At 62.7% G+C, this 14661-nt stretch overlaps 3 protein-coding genes across 3 annotated transcripts; 1 reads left to right on the plus strand and 2 right to left on the minus strand.

Annotated features, from left to right (window-relative positions):
• Nucleotides 1-2970: 2970 nt before the first annotated feature.
• Nucleotides 2971-7451, plus strand: RNF215 (ring finger protein 215). The gene is made up of 10 exons (XM_066562397.1): nt 2971-3258; nt 3893-4024; nt 4321-4392; nt 4464-4549; nt 5178-5232; nt 5566-5670; nt 6085-6201; nt 6280-6417; nt 6587-6689; nt 6805-7451. Exons 1-10 carry the CDS (start codon nt 2971-2973, stop codon nt 6825-6827), a joined length of 1119 nt encoding a protein of 372 aa, XP_066418494.1. The 3' UTR covers nt 6828-7451.
• A 454-nt stretch (nt 7452-7905) lies between these two features.
• Nucleotides 7906-12417, minus strand: LOC136564436 (coiled-coil domain-containing protein 157-like). The gene is given in 9 exon segments (XM_066562396.1): nt 7906-8156; nt 8233-8294; nt 8571-8710; nt 9067-9235; nt 9872-10039; nt 10153-10376; nt 11079-11156; nt 11492-12333; nt 12335-12417. Coding segments are annotated over 9 exon segments (1968 nt in total). The 3' UTR covers nt 7906-7954.
• Nucleotides 12418-14008: 1591 nt separating this feature from the next.
• LOC136564438 (coiled-coil domain-containing protein 157-like) lies at nt 14009-14329 on the minus strand. The gene has a single exon (XM_066562398.1). It carries the CDS (start codon nt 14258-14260, stop codon nt 14009-14011), a length of 252 nt encoding a protein of 83 aa, XP_066418495.1. The 5' UTR covers nt 14261-14329.
• Between the last annotated feature and the right edge of the window lie 332 nt (nt 14330-14661).

Here is a 14661-nt window from a genome sequence, read left to right on the forward strand (position 1 = left end):
GGAGAGGGGACAGCAATGAGGGCAGTGACAGGCATGGGAGGTGGGAACAGGGACAAAAAGTAGGGCAGGGACTGGGGCAGGGTGCCAGGTAGAAGGGACAGGGATGGGAGATGGGGGCAGGGACAGACTGAGGGCTCAGGTGGCGTGATTGGAAAATGGGGATCAGGAGCAGGATTCCCATGGGGGTGTGTGTGTCCCATGGATGTCCCACAGAGCCTCATGTCCCTCATGGACACATGGTTGTCCTAGAGAGCTCTGCATGTCCTATGAAACCCTATTTAACCCTATTTGTCTCATGAAGCTGTGGATGTCCCTTGGGTGTCCTGTGAAGTTATACATGTCCATGGATAACCCATGGAAACATCCCATGAAACCATGGGGGCTGTGGATGTCCCACAGAACCATCTGTGTCCTGTCTGTGCATGTCCCAAGGAGCCATTTTTTGTGCCATGGAGTCGTGTGTGTCCTTTGGAACTGGGACCCATAGATGTCCCATGGAGCCATCCACATTCTGTGGACCCATAAGTGTCCCCTGGAGCTGCCCAGGAAGCCACCCCTACCCCACAAACCTACGGATGCTCCACGGAGCATTCACACCCCTTATGTGTCTCCTCTGTGGGGCAGCTCTGGCAGGAGCCATCCCCAGGCCCCATTTTGGTGTTCCCCCCAAACCCACAGAGTCCCCACACTCCCGGCTGTTCCTGAGCCAGCCGTGCTCCCGGCTGTTGTTTATGGCACAGCCAGACCCGCTGCAATCGGGATGTTTCACCGTGTGGTTAAACCGGCTCCGGCTGCGGCCGTGGGAGGAGGGATGTGCCCATCCTGTGATTAAACCCCCGCACTTCAAACATGGTTGGGGACACGAGGGACACAGGGACACACCCAGACCCATCCCATGGCACCCTGCTGCCAGAGTGACAGGGACACTGTCACCCTGCTGCCATGGGAACCGGGTCCCACAGCCCTGAGTCCCATTCCCAGCGTGGCCCCTGCCAAAAGCAGGTCAGCCTGGGCCCATGCTGCAGCTAATCCAGCCAGCAAATCCCCCGGAGGCACATGTGCTGGGCACACGTGGCCGGAGCAGGGCCAGGATGGGGCACCCAGGGGTCAGGATGGGGCACCCGGGGGTCAGGATGAGGCACCCGGGGGTCAGGATGGGGCACCCGGGGGTCAGGATGAGGCACCCGGGGGTCAGGATGGGGCACCCGGGGGTCAGGATGGGGCACCCGGGGGTCAGGATGAGGCACCTGGGGGTCAGGATGAGGCACCCGGGGGTCAGGATGGGGCACCCGGGGGTCAGGATGAGGCACCTGGGGGTCAGGGTGGGGCACCTGGGGGTCAGGATGAGGCACCCGGGGGTCAGGATGGGGCACCCGGGGGTCAGGATGAGGCACCCGGGGGTCAGGATGGGGCACCTGGGGGTCAGGATGGGGCACCCGGGGGTCAGGATGTGGCACTGGAGGCTGCCGGGCACCCCCCAGGCTGGGGGTGCTGAGGGGTGTCTGGTGCAGGGGGCAGTTGTGTTTTGGGCACTCGGGTGTTGGTGTGTGTCCATGTCACCCAGGGGTGCCCGTGTCCCTGCCTGTGCCATGGCTGTGGGTGCCCACGTCTCTGTTCCCCCAGAGCACACGTGTCCCTGTGTCCCCATGTGTCCCTGTATCCATACACAGGGATGTGGATATCTGTGTCCCCATTCCTGTTCCTGTCCCTGTCACTCTCCTGGTGACAGTTGGTTTCCTGGTCCCTGAGTCCATCCCTGTCCCTGTCCTGCTGTTGCTGCCGGTTCCCATTCCAATCCCAGTGCTTGTCCCTGTCTTGCTCCCACTCCCACTCCCAGTCCCTGCCCCTGTTTCTCTCCTAATTCCCATCCTCCTCCTGGTCCCTCTCCCTGTTCCCATCCTGGTCCTGGTCCTGACCTTTGTCCCCATGCTGGTCCCACTTCCTGTTGTTCTTCCAGTGCCTCTCCTTGTTCCTGTTTTCCACCTGGTTCCTGCTTCTGTTCCCATCCCAGTCTCATCCTTGTCCTTGTCCCTGCCCCATCCTTGTCCCAGTGCTGGTTCCCATCCCAGTCTCAGCCCTTGTCTATGTTTAGATCTCCATCCTGGTCCCAATTCCCTGTCCCTATCTCTCTCCTGGTCACTGTACCTCTTCCTGGTCCCCATCCCGGTCTCTGTCCCCATCACCTTCTTTGTCCCTGCTCTGTCCAAGTGTCCATCTTGGCCATGGTCCTTGTGCCTGTCTCAGTCTTGGTCCCTGCTCCCCATCACTGTACCTCTCCTGCTCTCTGTCCTCATCCTGGTCTGCATCCCCATCCCCATCTCTGTTCCCCCAGCCCCTGTCCCGATTCCCATCCTGATCCCTGTCCCTGTCCTTATCCTAGTCCTTGTCCCAATCCCTGTCTCGATTCCCATCCCGAGCCTGGTCCCCATCCCAATCCCTGTCCCTGTCCTTGTCCCAGTCCCTGTCCCAGTCCCTATCCCGATCTCTGTCCTTGTCCTTGTCCCAATCCCTGTCCTTGTCCTTGTCCCAGTCCCAGTCCTTGTCCCGATTCCTGTCCCTGTCCTTGTCCTGATCCCTCTCCTGGTCCTTGTCCCAATCCCTGTCCCTGTCCCCATCCCAGCCCTTGCCCCAATCCCTCTCCCAGCCCTTGTCCCGATCCCTGTCCCGGTTCCCATCCCAATCCCTGTCCCTGTCCTTGTCCTCATATCTGTCCTTGTCCCAATCCCTGTCCCCGTCCTGATCCCGGTCCCGGTCCCGGTCCCGATCCCCATCCCGATCTCGATCCCGGTCCCGGTCCCGGTCCCGATCCCCATCCCGGTCCCGGTCCCGGTCCCCATCCCGATCCCCATCCCGGTCCCGGTCCCGGTCCCGGTCCCGCTCTGGGCTCTCGGGCTCCCCCTGCAGGCGGTGTGTGTCGCGGCGGGTCCTCCCTGGCGGCAGGGGGCGCTGCGGGGCGCGGGGCGCGCAGCCATGGCGGCGGTGCGGGCGGCGCTGCTCGCCCCGCTGCTGGCGCTCGGCCGGGCCGGCTCGGGGCCCGCCACCCCCGCGCGGGTCGAGGTGGCCGTGTCGGGGCCCGGGGCGGCGGGGCCGGACGGGGATGGAGCCGGCGGCGGGGCCGGCAGCGCGGGCGCAGTGCCCGGCGGCTCGTACACCCTGCGCGGGGCCGTGCTGGGAGCGGGGGGCGGCCGGGCCGGGCCGGGCCGGGGCGGCCCGCGGGGGGAGCGGGAGGAGATGGAGATCCGAGGCCGCCTGGTGCTGGTGAGCGCGGGGAAACGGCGGGCGGGGCTGGGGGTGCTGCTGGCACTGGCCAGGGATTGGGAGGGGAGGAGTGGGAACTGGAGGGCACTGGGAGATACTGGGGGGGGGCAGGGGAACGGTGGGGACGGGGGGCACTGGGAGACACTGAGGGGCTTCTGGGTGTGGTGTTGGGGACGTGGGTGCTGGGTGGCGGTGATGAGGGGGAAGCGGTGGCAGCTCGGAGACATTGAGAGACCAGGGGGCAGTGGCAGGACAGCGGTCAGTGGGAGCGAGGGGGCACTGTGGGCCGGTGGGTGCTGGGTGCGTCCTCGGGCACTGGGAAAGGAATGAGGCAGGGCAGGAGTGGGAGCTGAAGGGCACTGGGAGGCACTGGGGGGTTGGTGGGGAGGCCAGGGACACTGGGGACTGACCAGGGCAGGCAGCCACGGTTCGGGTGTGCCAGCAGCAGAGAGGAGGTGCCGGCAGGGGCACAGAGGCACTGCGGGCCAGGCCGTTTTCCCTCTGTTACCCCCCTGCTGTCCCTGTCCCCACACTGTGCCCGGCTCCCTAGGAGCCCTAGGGCATGGGGGTGCTTTGGGGGTGCCCTGAACCTTGGGGTCCCTCCCAGCTCTCCCTGTCCTTGCCATGTCCCCAGGTGGGTGACGTGGAGCCGGAGCTGAGCGCTGCTGACAGCTGGATCGGGGTGGTGCCTGTGGGCACCGAGGAGCCGGCCGAGGGCCCCCGGGGTGCCAAGGAGGAGTCCTTCACTGCCGCTGTTGTCACCAAGGTGACCCTCTGTGTGACCCTGTCTCCTCTGCCTGGCCCTGTCCCCTGAGGGCTGCCGTGGTGTTTGCAGGTCACAAACCCACAGGGGTGTCACCTGGGGTGTCTCCTGGCCAGATCTGGGGGGTCCTGGTCTGTGCTTAGTGGCCCAGGAGGTTTCTGACAGCTTCTGACCCCTCTTGGGTCCCTTGTGACTCTTCACCATGGCAGAGATGTGCTGGGTGCTTCCTGCAGCAGGACAGGAGATTGTTGGGGACACAGCCCTGCTGTCCCCTGATCGTGTCCCTGCTGTCCCTGCAGATGAAGCGAGCCCTGGTGCTGGGGGCCTCTGCCCTGCTGATCCTGGCGCTGAACCAGAACGCCATCCGTGAGGTAGGGCAGTGCTGGCGGCGGGGCCGGCCGGGCTCGTGCCCCGCTGACCACTCCCTTCCCTCCCGCTGCAGCTGGACGTGTCCCAGCTGCTGGCCAAGCCCGTCGTCGTCATCCAGTCCTCGGACAATGTCACCAGGCTGCTGGGAGCGCTGCTGCGGTACGGCCTGGGCTGGAGCCTGCCTGCTCCCTGCCTTGTCACTGCCTTGTCCTTGTCCTTGCTTTGTCCCCCAGCAGGCTGTGACACCCAGGGACCACCCTGGGGTCTCTCACTCAGCCCATCATGTTTGCTGGGGTAGTGTTGAGCCATTCCAAGGCCAGTTGGGGCTGGGATGTGTTTCTGGGGGAGATCTGGGTCAGATCCAACCCTTCCCCAGGGCTGGAGCCCTTCCATGGGTCCCCATGTGGTGGCAGGTGGCCTCAGCCAAGAGCTTTAGGACTCTCAGTAGAAATTATCCAGATTGGTTAGTTCTTGTCATGGCACTGCCACCCCCACAACCTCTGTGGGTGTTTGTTCTCACCAGCAGCAGCAGTGGGACCCTGTCTATCCTCCTGACATGTGGGACATTGGGATTGCTGCCATGGTGTCACACATGGGGAAGCTGAGGCACAAGGCTGAGAGGAAGAGCCCTGTGCAGGGTCACTGGGCACAGCTGGCGAGGAAGGGTCTTGCTGTCACCTCCCCTCTGTGTTCCTCTGGTTCCCCTTGGTCACTGCCTATCCCTGTGGGGAGCTGTGCCCGAATCCTGCTGTGTCCATGGAATTGACACTTTTCCCTTTGCTCACAGCGGGCTCCGGGCTACAGCCAAGATCACGTACCAGGCAGTGCTGCTGGAGAACCTGGTATGTTTGTCTGTCCTCCTCTTCCTCATTCTGCCAGTGGGAGAGCAGGGCATGACTGTGCCCAGCCAAACTTCTCTGATCCATGGGAAGCAGCTTCAGGGAGCAGGGGGAAGGGAAGGGAAGGGAAGGGAAGGGAAGGGAAGGGAAGGGAAGGGAAGGGAAGGGAAGGGAAGGGAAGGGAAGGGAAGGGAAGGGAAGGGAAGGGAAGGGAAGGGAAGGGAGCCCATGGGAACAGGGCAGCTGGCAGCAGCAGTGTTCCTCCTCCTGGGACACGTGTGCTCCCATTGCTGCACGCTGCTGGGGCCATCAGCAATGCCGTGTCCTGCCTTGCAGGGAGTGACCCTCACACTCTGGTCCACCTGTGGCCTGTCCCGAGGGGGCCTCTATGGGGAGTGGCAGGGGGTCATCTGCCCCGGGGAGAGCAGCTCGCAGGTCCAGGTATGGAACCGGGGTTCTGGGGGAGCCAGGAGTGGGGCCAGGAGCGGGGCCAGGAATGGGGCTGGGAACGGGGCTGGGAATGGGGCTGGGAGTGGGGCTGGGAGTGGGACTGGGAGTGGGGCCGGGAGTGGGGCTGGGAGTGGGGCCGGGAGTGGGACTGGGAATGGGGCTGGGAGTGGGGCTGGGAATGGGGCTGGGAGTGGGGCTGGGAATGGGGCCGGGAATGGGGCTGGGAATGGGGCCGGGAGTGGGGCTGGGAGTGGGGCCGGGAGTGGGGCTGGGAGTGGGACTGGGAGTGGGGCTGGGAGTGGGGCTGGGAGTGGGGCTGGGAGCAGGACTGGGAGCGGGGCTGGGAGCAGGACTGGGAGTGGGACTAGGTCTCCGGCTGCCGTGCCCACGGTGCTGTCCCCACAGAAGTACCTGCAGCAGCTGTGGAACACCATCCTGCTGATCGCCCTGCTGCTCTGCACCGGTGTCATGGTGCAGGCCCAGCGGCAGTCGCGGCAGGAGCTGTCGGAGCGGGATGCCGAGGTGGGAATGTGGGAATGTCTGTGCCGTGCGCTGTGCCCGGGGTTTGGGTGGGCTCTGACCCTCGGCTCTGCCCCACAGCTGGACCTGAAGCAGCACATCCGGCGGCGGCTGCTGGCGCTGAAAACGCGGCGGTACCACCCTGGGAAGCCGCCCCGGAGCCGGGCCTGTGAGATCGACAGCTGTGCCGTGTGCCTGGACCAGTTCCACAAGAGCCAGGTGGGACTGGAGCCCACCCTGGGCTGAGCCTCTGCTCGCTGGCTGGGCCAGGGTGTCCCTGGCAGGGGCTGGGCTGTGTCCCTGGCAGGGGCTGGGCTGTGTCCCTGGCAGGGGCTGTGTCCCTGGCACCCAGCTGTGCTCACACGCGCCCTCACTTCCCTGCTGGCAGTGGCTGCGGGTGCTGCCCTGCTCCCACGAGTTCCACCGGGACTGTGTGGATCCCTGGCTCCTGCTGCAGCAGACCTGCCCTCTCTGCAAGCGCAACATCCTGGGTGAGAACCGCCCTTGAGGCAGCTGAGCCCCACTGACCCTGGAGCACAGCCTGGGGAGCACCTGGAGCCTGCCAGGCTCCCTGTGCCAAGGTTGTCTGTCTGTCCTCCCTTGCAGGGAACTGCTGCACGGACAGCTAGCTGGCCCGAGGACACACTCCAGGGACAGACCCACAGCTGCTGCAGGGACAGGGAGGGGGCAGGGGTGCCCAGTGAGAGGCACTTGCTGCCACAGCAGGGTTGGTGTGACTGTGCCCATCACAGTGCCCAGACTTTGGAGAGGGAAGGACTTTGGGCTCTCCTGCTGGGTGTGAGTAGAGGGGTGGGGGGTCCAGATGGGCAGTGTTGGGGAGGGAAGATTTGGGGCACCCATGGGTGTAACGGGGTGGGGGCTGGGGCAGGGAGAGCCCTGGTCCTGCTGTGCTCTTGCCCTGCTCACAGCAATTTTTCTAAGTCTTGGGTTTTTTTGTCTATTTGCTGGTGGCCGTGGCAGGGTAGGCAGAGCCTGGCTGCAGTGCCAGCCCCTCTGGGAGGTGGGTGACAGCTCTGCCAGGGCTGGGGCTGGCAGGGCTGTCGGTGACTCATGGCCTCACCATGGGAGGGCAGGGGTTGGATGCTTTATTTATAATAACTTATTAGAAAGGATGGCACGAGTCAGCTGCAGAGCCAGCACGGTCACTGGGGACACACCATGGGCCCTGCCTGGGTCCTGCCCCACAGGCTGCAACGTGGCACGTGTCCATCCCTATTAAAAATGGAGCAAGGGCTGGCTGTGTGGTTTGTGTGGGGCTTGCACAGGGCTCATAGTGCTGGGGAGGCAGCTCAGAGGTCAGGGCCAGCCTGTGCCAGTGGCTTGGTGGTTCCCAGCCCCTCGGGGCTCATAGAGGGAGGAATGACTTTCCCAAGCTGTGGCTGTATTGGTGGGCTGAGGGTGGTTTGGACTCCTCTCATCCCAGGCCAGCTCTGCTTTCCTCTTCCAAGTGTGGCCACATCCCAGTCCCCTCTTGGGAATGGTTCCTGGCAGGAGCTAGCACAAACTGTGCCCTGGCATCAGCCCCAGGGCTCTCCTGGGGACTCCAGCAGCAGCGTAGCCAAGGGTGACTGATCCCAGTGCCCAGGAACGTCCCTGGAGCAGCTCCCCAGGGAACCAGGCAGAGCCCAGCTTTCCCTTCCTGACGCACAAAGAACCAGTAACGAGGTCCCCTGGGCAGGGCAGGTGGCTGCTGGTGGAACAGTTTCTGTGTCAGGAAGTTCAGACTGCTCCGTGTTTATTTGCGGTGAGCCCCGGTGTGCAGCGAGGGGAGGCCGAGCCCCAGGCGTCGCACTGGGAGCGAGAGGCAGGGTTTGGCCTGGGGGGAGGGCTCTGCCCGGAGTTTCTTGGAGTGCTGGCTGCTGGGAGCTCTGTGCCAGGCCTTGTCCATGCATCCCGGCAGCCCTGGGCTGTCCCTGCTGCTCCCGCTGCTGAGCCGCCTGCGGGGTGGGAACAGTTAAAGGGGAGGAAGAGCAGGGAACCCGCCCCAGCCCCTTCCTCTGGGCTCCTACTCACCCAGTGTCCTCCCTGCTGGCTGCCCTGTGGAGCTGGGACCGCAGCTGGGCCTGTGGGACAAGCTGGGGGAAGGAAGAGGAGGTGAAATTTCCCCCCACCAGCTTCAGCTCCAGTCACATCCCTTGGCCACCACAACTGGTGGCACAATGGCCACAATGATGGAAAGGAGCTGGAACCAGCCCCGGGACCTCAGACAACACCAGTTAAACCAGAGCAACCTCCCAGCAGCATGAGGAGCTTGGGCTTGGCCCTCCCAGGGTCCCCAAAGGATGTCCCCAAAGGTGGCCACGGGGTGGTTTTGGGGTACCCAGCACCTGCCCCTGTGGCACCCAGCTCACCTTGAGCACGCCCTGCTCGGCTGCTGCCTTCACCTTGGCCAGCAGAGCCTCGAGCTGTGTGTTCTCCCTCTCCAGCACCTCGATCCGGATCTTGTTGGCCTGCAGCTGACTCTTCATGTCCTCTGTAAAGTTCCCACTGCCTGCAGACAAAATCCAACAGAGCCCAGCCTGCTGCCACCTGTCTGTTCAGAGGTGTGGGCACCCCTCCTGCCTGCCCTGGGCAGGGAGCAGCAGCACAGCCCGGGAGGTGGCAGCTGGGACCACCTTCCCCTGTGGGCAAAGGAAGCTTTGCCATGTCCTGGTCCTGCTCAATGTCCTGGCCCTGATGTGGGATGCACAGCACCTGTGCAGGGAGGCACGCTGGGATGGTCACAGCTTCACACGGGGTCTGAGCCCTTCCTGGGTATCAGTGGGAGTGTCTGGGGCCAGCAGGATCCCCTGGGAGCTCTCGAGACCCCAAGGCACAAACCCACTGTGCTGCCATCTGCTCCCTTACTCTCAAACTGCGTCTCAGTGGGCATGTGGAGATCAGGGAAGAACACCAGGAGCCTTTCCCGCTCCCTCAGCTCCTGTGCCTGTTCCTGCAGCTGGGATGTGTTCGCCTGCAGCTCCAGGATGGATTGCTCCAGTGCCAGCTTCTCCTGCTGCAGCGTGTCCAGCAGCTCCTGCATGGCACAGCAGGGATGAGATGAAGTTTGCAAGAGTGAGGACTCAGCCCCTCATGGAAGACTCCCACCCTTCCCTGATGATAAGGATGCTCTGTGGCAGTTGGAAATGGACAATGTGCAGGGTTCTAATTGTGAGATCCCTGTGTGTGTTGGAAGCAGGAGCACCAACCACAAAGTGTGGAGCGTGTCCAGGTGTCCAAGAACAGAACACTGGAGATGTGGAAGCACCTCAAGATGTCCCTTCCTGCTGCTCTCCTCTGCCCTGACTCACCCAGAGACTTGTCTGGCCCAAGGTGGAGGGAGAGGCCTCTTCCCCAGGGAAACCCATGAGGATGTGGCCATGTGGCAATGCCACCCTGGGTCCCAGAGTGCCCCTCCTGGGACAACTCTGGCTGTGGGTCGAATGAGCCTGAGGTGGGTTCTCTGTTGATAACCCCACACTAACTCCATTCTTTGCCCTCCATTTCCTCCTCCCATTCGTCGTCGTAGGCCTCACGCTCATCCATCACACGTTCCTCCATGAAACAGGCTCAAATAACCCACTATGCATCCCCTCAGACTGGGGGCAGTGTGTGGCTGTCTGTGGCAGTCCTGTGGTACAGGCTGTGTCCACACCTGGGTACCAGCACTCACCTGCTGTGCCTGGAGCTGTTTCCCACTCTGCAGCTGGCTCTGCTCCAGCTGCTCTGCCAGCCGGGCCTTGTCCTCCTCGGCCTCTCCCAGGCTGGCCTGCAGCTCCTCCAGCTCCCTGTCCAGGCTGTCCAGCTGCTGCAGCAGGGTGCTCTGCTTGGCCTGCAGGGACTGTGCTGGGGGGTGAGCCCGTGTGGGGCTGTGGCCCCCATTCCCCACAGCCCTGCCAGCAGCAGCAGCAGCAGCAGCAGCAGCAGCTCAGCCATCCCAGGCTCCAGCTGTACCTCCTCGTGCCGGAGCAGGCTCTCCACATGGACCTTCTCTTTCTCCAGCTGCACCCTGGTGGCGCTCAGATCCTGCTCCAGCTGCACCCTGGTGGCACTCAGCTCCTGCTCCAGGCTGTCCCTCTGGCCTGTGAGCACCTGCACCTTCTCCTCCAACTCCAGCACCTGGCTCTGGGCCACCATTGTGGTGCTCACCTCCTCCAGCAAGGTGGTCTTGGAGAGCTCTGGGAAGACAGAGCCACCATGGCCCAGGCTGGGCAGGGGAGAGAGGCTGCAGAACCATGGAGGTGATGAGAGGGATGGGGGTGCTCAGCCTGGAGAAGGTTCCAGAGAGAACTTAAGAAGCCTTTCCAGTGCCTAGAGGGGCTCCAAAAGAGCTGGAGAGGGACTTGGGACAGGGCCTGGAGGGACAGAGCAAGGAGGAATGGCCACTGCCAGAGGGCAGGGTTAGATGGGATAAGGGGAAGAGATTATTCCCTGTGAGGGTGGGCAGGCCCTGGCACAGGGTGCCCAGAGCAGCTGGGGCTGCCCCTGGATCCCTGGCAGTGCCCAAGGCTAGGCTGGACAGGGCTTGGAGCAGCCTGGGACAGTGGGAGGTGTCCCTGCCATGGCAGAGGGTGGCACTGGATGGACTTTTAATGTCCCTGCCCATCCAAACCAGTCCATGATTCTGTGGCTCAGGGGCACCCCCTGCCCTCCACAGGCCCTGGCAAAGGGAGGCAGGTCTGACAAACCTCCACCAGCATCAGCCCACTCTGGCACTGGGTGATGTTGTGGTGCTGCTGTGAAGGAGGCCCATCCTCTCCCATCCCCACAGCTCCACAGCCCACTCTGGGGCTGCTGGGGGCTACAGGGCTGTGAAACACTCCTGAAGCCAGGGGGAGGGGGATGTGTGAGCTGGGTGAGCCCCTGGGTGAGCCCCTTACCCAGCTCCTGCACAGCCTCCTCCTTTGCTGCCAGCTCCTCCTTCAGGGCTGAGAGTTGCTCCTCCAGCACAGCAGCTCCTAAACCAGCACAAAAACCCTCCCATTAATCAGTTCCTCAAAAACAACCAAAACAAGGGGCAGCAAACAGCCACACCAAAGTGTTTCCATCCAGTGATCATGCTGTGCTGCCAGGGAGGAGGCAGTGATAGGACACACACAACCAGCTCCCACTGCCCAGGACTGGCCTCACAGCAGGGAAAATCCCCCAGCACCTACAAGAGGCCATGCTGGTGGTGATGGGGCCAAAATTTGCCCATGGACCCTGTTCTTCTTCCTGCAAATGCCCCCGGGCCTGGGAGGGTGTCAACCCAGGACAGAAGGGATGCTGGGAACAGCTGGGAACAGCTCTGTACCTCTCCTGAGGTCATCCTTTTCCTCCTCCAGCCTGGCCACAGCCTCGGAATGCTCCTTTTCCTTGGCTTTCAGGCTCTGCTCAGCTGCCTTCTGCTGCTCTGCATGGGTGCTCTTCTCTGCCTGCAGCTTCCTGGAAAAGTCCTCAACCTGTTTCTGCAGCTTGTCCTTCTGTTTGCCCATCTCTTCCAGCTCAGCCCTCACGGGGTTCAGCTGCTGTAGCAGCCCCTGGAGGTGTTTGTTGATGCGGGACAGGTCCTTGCTCTGCTCCGAGGCCCAGTAGCTCATGTCTGTTGCAGAGAGGTTCCTTCTCCCTGTGCCATCCTCCAGCACCTCTTGGAATTTGCTGAGAGCTGAAGGGATGTTCTGGCTCTGGCAGATGCTGGTGATGGCTCTGCCCACCTCGTGGAGGCTGGCCTGGGCGCTGGAGCAGGTGTCACAGGAGCCCAGGGGTGAGCCAGGGGTCTGTGTGGGGACACTGCGGGTGCTCAGAGCCAGGCTGGAGCCAGCCCTGGGCTGGACACTCAGATTTGGGCACACAGAAGTGGGCTGGGCAGCCTCTGAGGCAGTTCCTGACTCCAAAACTTCTGGCAAGATGCATTTCAGGTGCTCCTTCTGATATTTCTCAACCTGGGGAGCACAGGGTGGAGTGGATTGCTGTGTAGGGATCTCCCACCTGCAACCCTTCTCCCGAGGGAGAGAGCACAGAACAAAACCAGAGCCCAGATCAAAGAGGAAATGACCCATAAAAGCGTAAATCAGGTGTGGAGATGGGACAGCAGTGCAGCCAAGGAACAGTGACCACGGGGAAGCCTCAGCAGCAAAACCTCCTCCCCAACTCCCCACCATCCCTTCTGTCCCACCCCCTGCACTGCCTCCTGGTTTTGCCACATGGATTATTGTGAGACTTTTCCATGAGAAAGATCATTTTGGGGAAAATAAAACGCAAGACAGGTTGGTTTTACCACCAATATTTTCACTGTCTTGAGACAGCTCAGATCCACAGTGGGATCAGCAGCGCTGCAGCATTTTGGCAGTAGGAGAATATTTCCCAAGCTCTAGAGGCAGCCCAGCTCACTCATCCCGAAATCTGGAGCAGGACAGATATAGTGGCACAGCTGGGAGGGGTGGAGGGAAGGGACTCAGGCTGGGAGGGGACAGATGTGTGACACAGGGGCCAGCGCTCAGAGGCTGCACGCACATCTGGCGTGGTGAGAAGGACCACGATCCAAATCCGGGGAGGGGAGGGGAGTGACTCAGCTCATGGGACGTCCCCAAATGTCCCACCCCAGATGTCCCACCTGGTCCCGGAGCTGCTGGCAGAAGGCGCCGAGTTTCAGCATGGAGCTCCAGAAGGTCCTGGCCGTGAGCCCCGCGGACATGCCCGGCCCGGGGCCCCGCGGCGGCGGCACCGCCCGCCCGCTCAGCACCGCCTCGGCGTAGCTCGTGAAGCTCTGCAGCAGCAGCAGGAGCCTGTCCCGACGGGAAAACACAGCTGGGAATGCCGGCTGGGCCCCCTCCCATCACCCAGGCAAAGCGATGGTCCCTGTGTTCCTTCCAGCTCAGGGTATCCCCTGGTTTTATGGAGTCTTTTGGATGCTTTGTTCCCCATGTATTTCCATGGTGCCAGCACCACGGCCTCATGCCCTGCTGAGCTTTAAAACCCAACTCCTTTCCCTGCTTAGACCTCCCAGCACAAACTGGCCACAAAGAAACAGAGCCAGAGGTGGAGCAGATGGGATAGGCTTGTTAAACTGCCTCCCAAAACCTTGGAAACACTCGGACACAGCTGCATCAGCAGCCCTGGGAGGCCCCTTTTGCAGTCTGGATGAAATAAATACAGCTCTGGTTTAGAAGATAAGCCAGTCCCACCGAGCTGTTGGCCCTAAAATCAGGATTTGCAGCAGCAGGATGCAGGAGGGTGGCATTGGTGCTCCCAGGACTGCCCAGGTATGGATCACTGCGTGGAGCAGCCACTTCTGAGAGGCTGTGATTAAGCTCCCCCCAAAGATTTGGGGCAACCATGCTGCTGCAAATCGTGGAGCCTTGGGGCCTTGATGTGGCACTTGGTGCCATGGGTTAATTGATAAGGTGGAGTTATGTCATAGGTTGCACTTGATGATCTCCAAGGTCTTTTCCAACCCAGCTGATTCTGTGATCATTCCCTGGGGAACCTGTTCAGTGCCTGAGCACCCTCTAGGGGAAGAACCTTTTCCTGATATCCAGCCTAAACCTCCCTGGGCACAGCTCCAGTCATTCTTTGAATCCCATCCCCGGTCACAGAGATCAGAGCTGTACCCCAGGAGGAGCTGATGAGCTCTGACCTCAGTCTTCTCTGTTCCAGCTGAACACACCACGTGCTCTCACCCTCAGCCCTCATTTGGATGCTCTCTAACACCTTTGAGTTCTCCCTGTGCTGAGGTGCCCAAAACCTCCCCCAGGACTCGGATAACTCAGCAGGTCAGACACACAGCTGCCCTTCCCGGAGGGCAGGAGCCGCTCGGGCTGCCTGTGGGCTCTCACCTGTCAATGAGCAGCTCCAGCAGCACCACGTGTGCGTGCTGGCTGAACTCGGGCTCGCTGTCGCTGTGCCGGTAGCGCTGCAGCAGCACCGCTATGTCCAGCTCGCAGGACACCTTGTCGGGGAATTTCCAGGAGGGGAAGCGCACGGCGCCGGCCCGGGAGCACACGTCGGCGATGGCGGCCTGCAGGTCCCGCAGGTCGGCCCGCAGGCTCTCCATGCAGCCGCGGTGGCCCAGGAGGTGCGCCATGGTGCGGGCCGGGCCGGCCCAGGGGGACACGGCCCGGGAACAGCGGGGCCAGCGGGCCGGGGAGCGATGGGCCAGGGGTGCAGGGAACGCCCTACCGGGACAGGCTGCTGGAGACGCACCGGCACGGTACCCCAGGAGTGCTGGGGAACCGGAGGGAACCGGGGCGATCGGAGCAATCAGCAGCAACCGCGGAGGAGAAGCGCGGAGCCCGCGACCCGTGCTAGGCCTCGGCGTCCCAACCCTGTCGCCATGGCAACCACGCCCCTCCCGTGCCGCAGTGGTGCATTCCTGCTTTAGTGTCCCCCCCCGCGCGAGGCGCTAATGGTACATCCCACGGCGGGCGCGCGCCCTGTGCCCGCCCCCTTCCCGCCGGCGTTGCGTCACTTCCGGCGCGCACGCGC

This window comes from Molothrus aeneus, chromosome 18 (genome assembly GCF_037042795.1).
Source record: "Molothrus aeneus isolate 106 chromosome 18, BPBGC_Maene_1.0, whole genome shotgun sequence".
NCBI lineage: Eukaryota > Metazoa > Chordata > Aves > Passeriformes > Icteridae > Molothrus > Molothrus aeneus.

Coding starts and splice junctions, on each gene's coding strand:
- LOC136564438 (XM_066562398.1), bottom strand. CDS start 14,260: ATGGCGCACCTCCTGGGCCACCGCGGCTGCATGGAGAGCCTGCGGGCC.
- RNF215 (XM_066562397.1), top strand. CDS start 2,971: ATGGCGGCGGTGCGGGCGGCGCTGCTCGCCCCGCTGCTGGCGCTCGGC. Junction 5,233..5,565: donor CAGTGCTGCTGGAGAACCTG/GTATGTTTGTCT, acceptor CCTGCCTTGCAG/GGAGTGACCCTCACACTCTG. Junction 6,202..6,279: donor TGTCGGAGCGGGATGCCGAG/GTGGGAATGTGG, acceptor TCTGCCCCACAG/CTGGACCTGAAGCAGCACAT.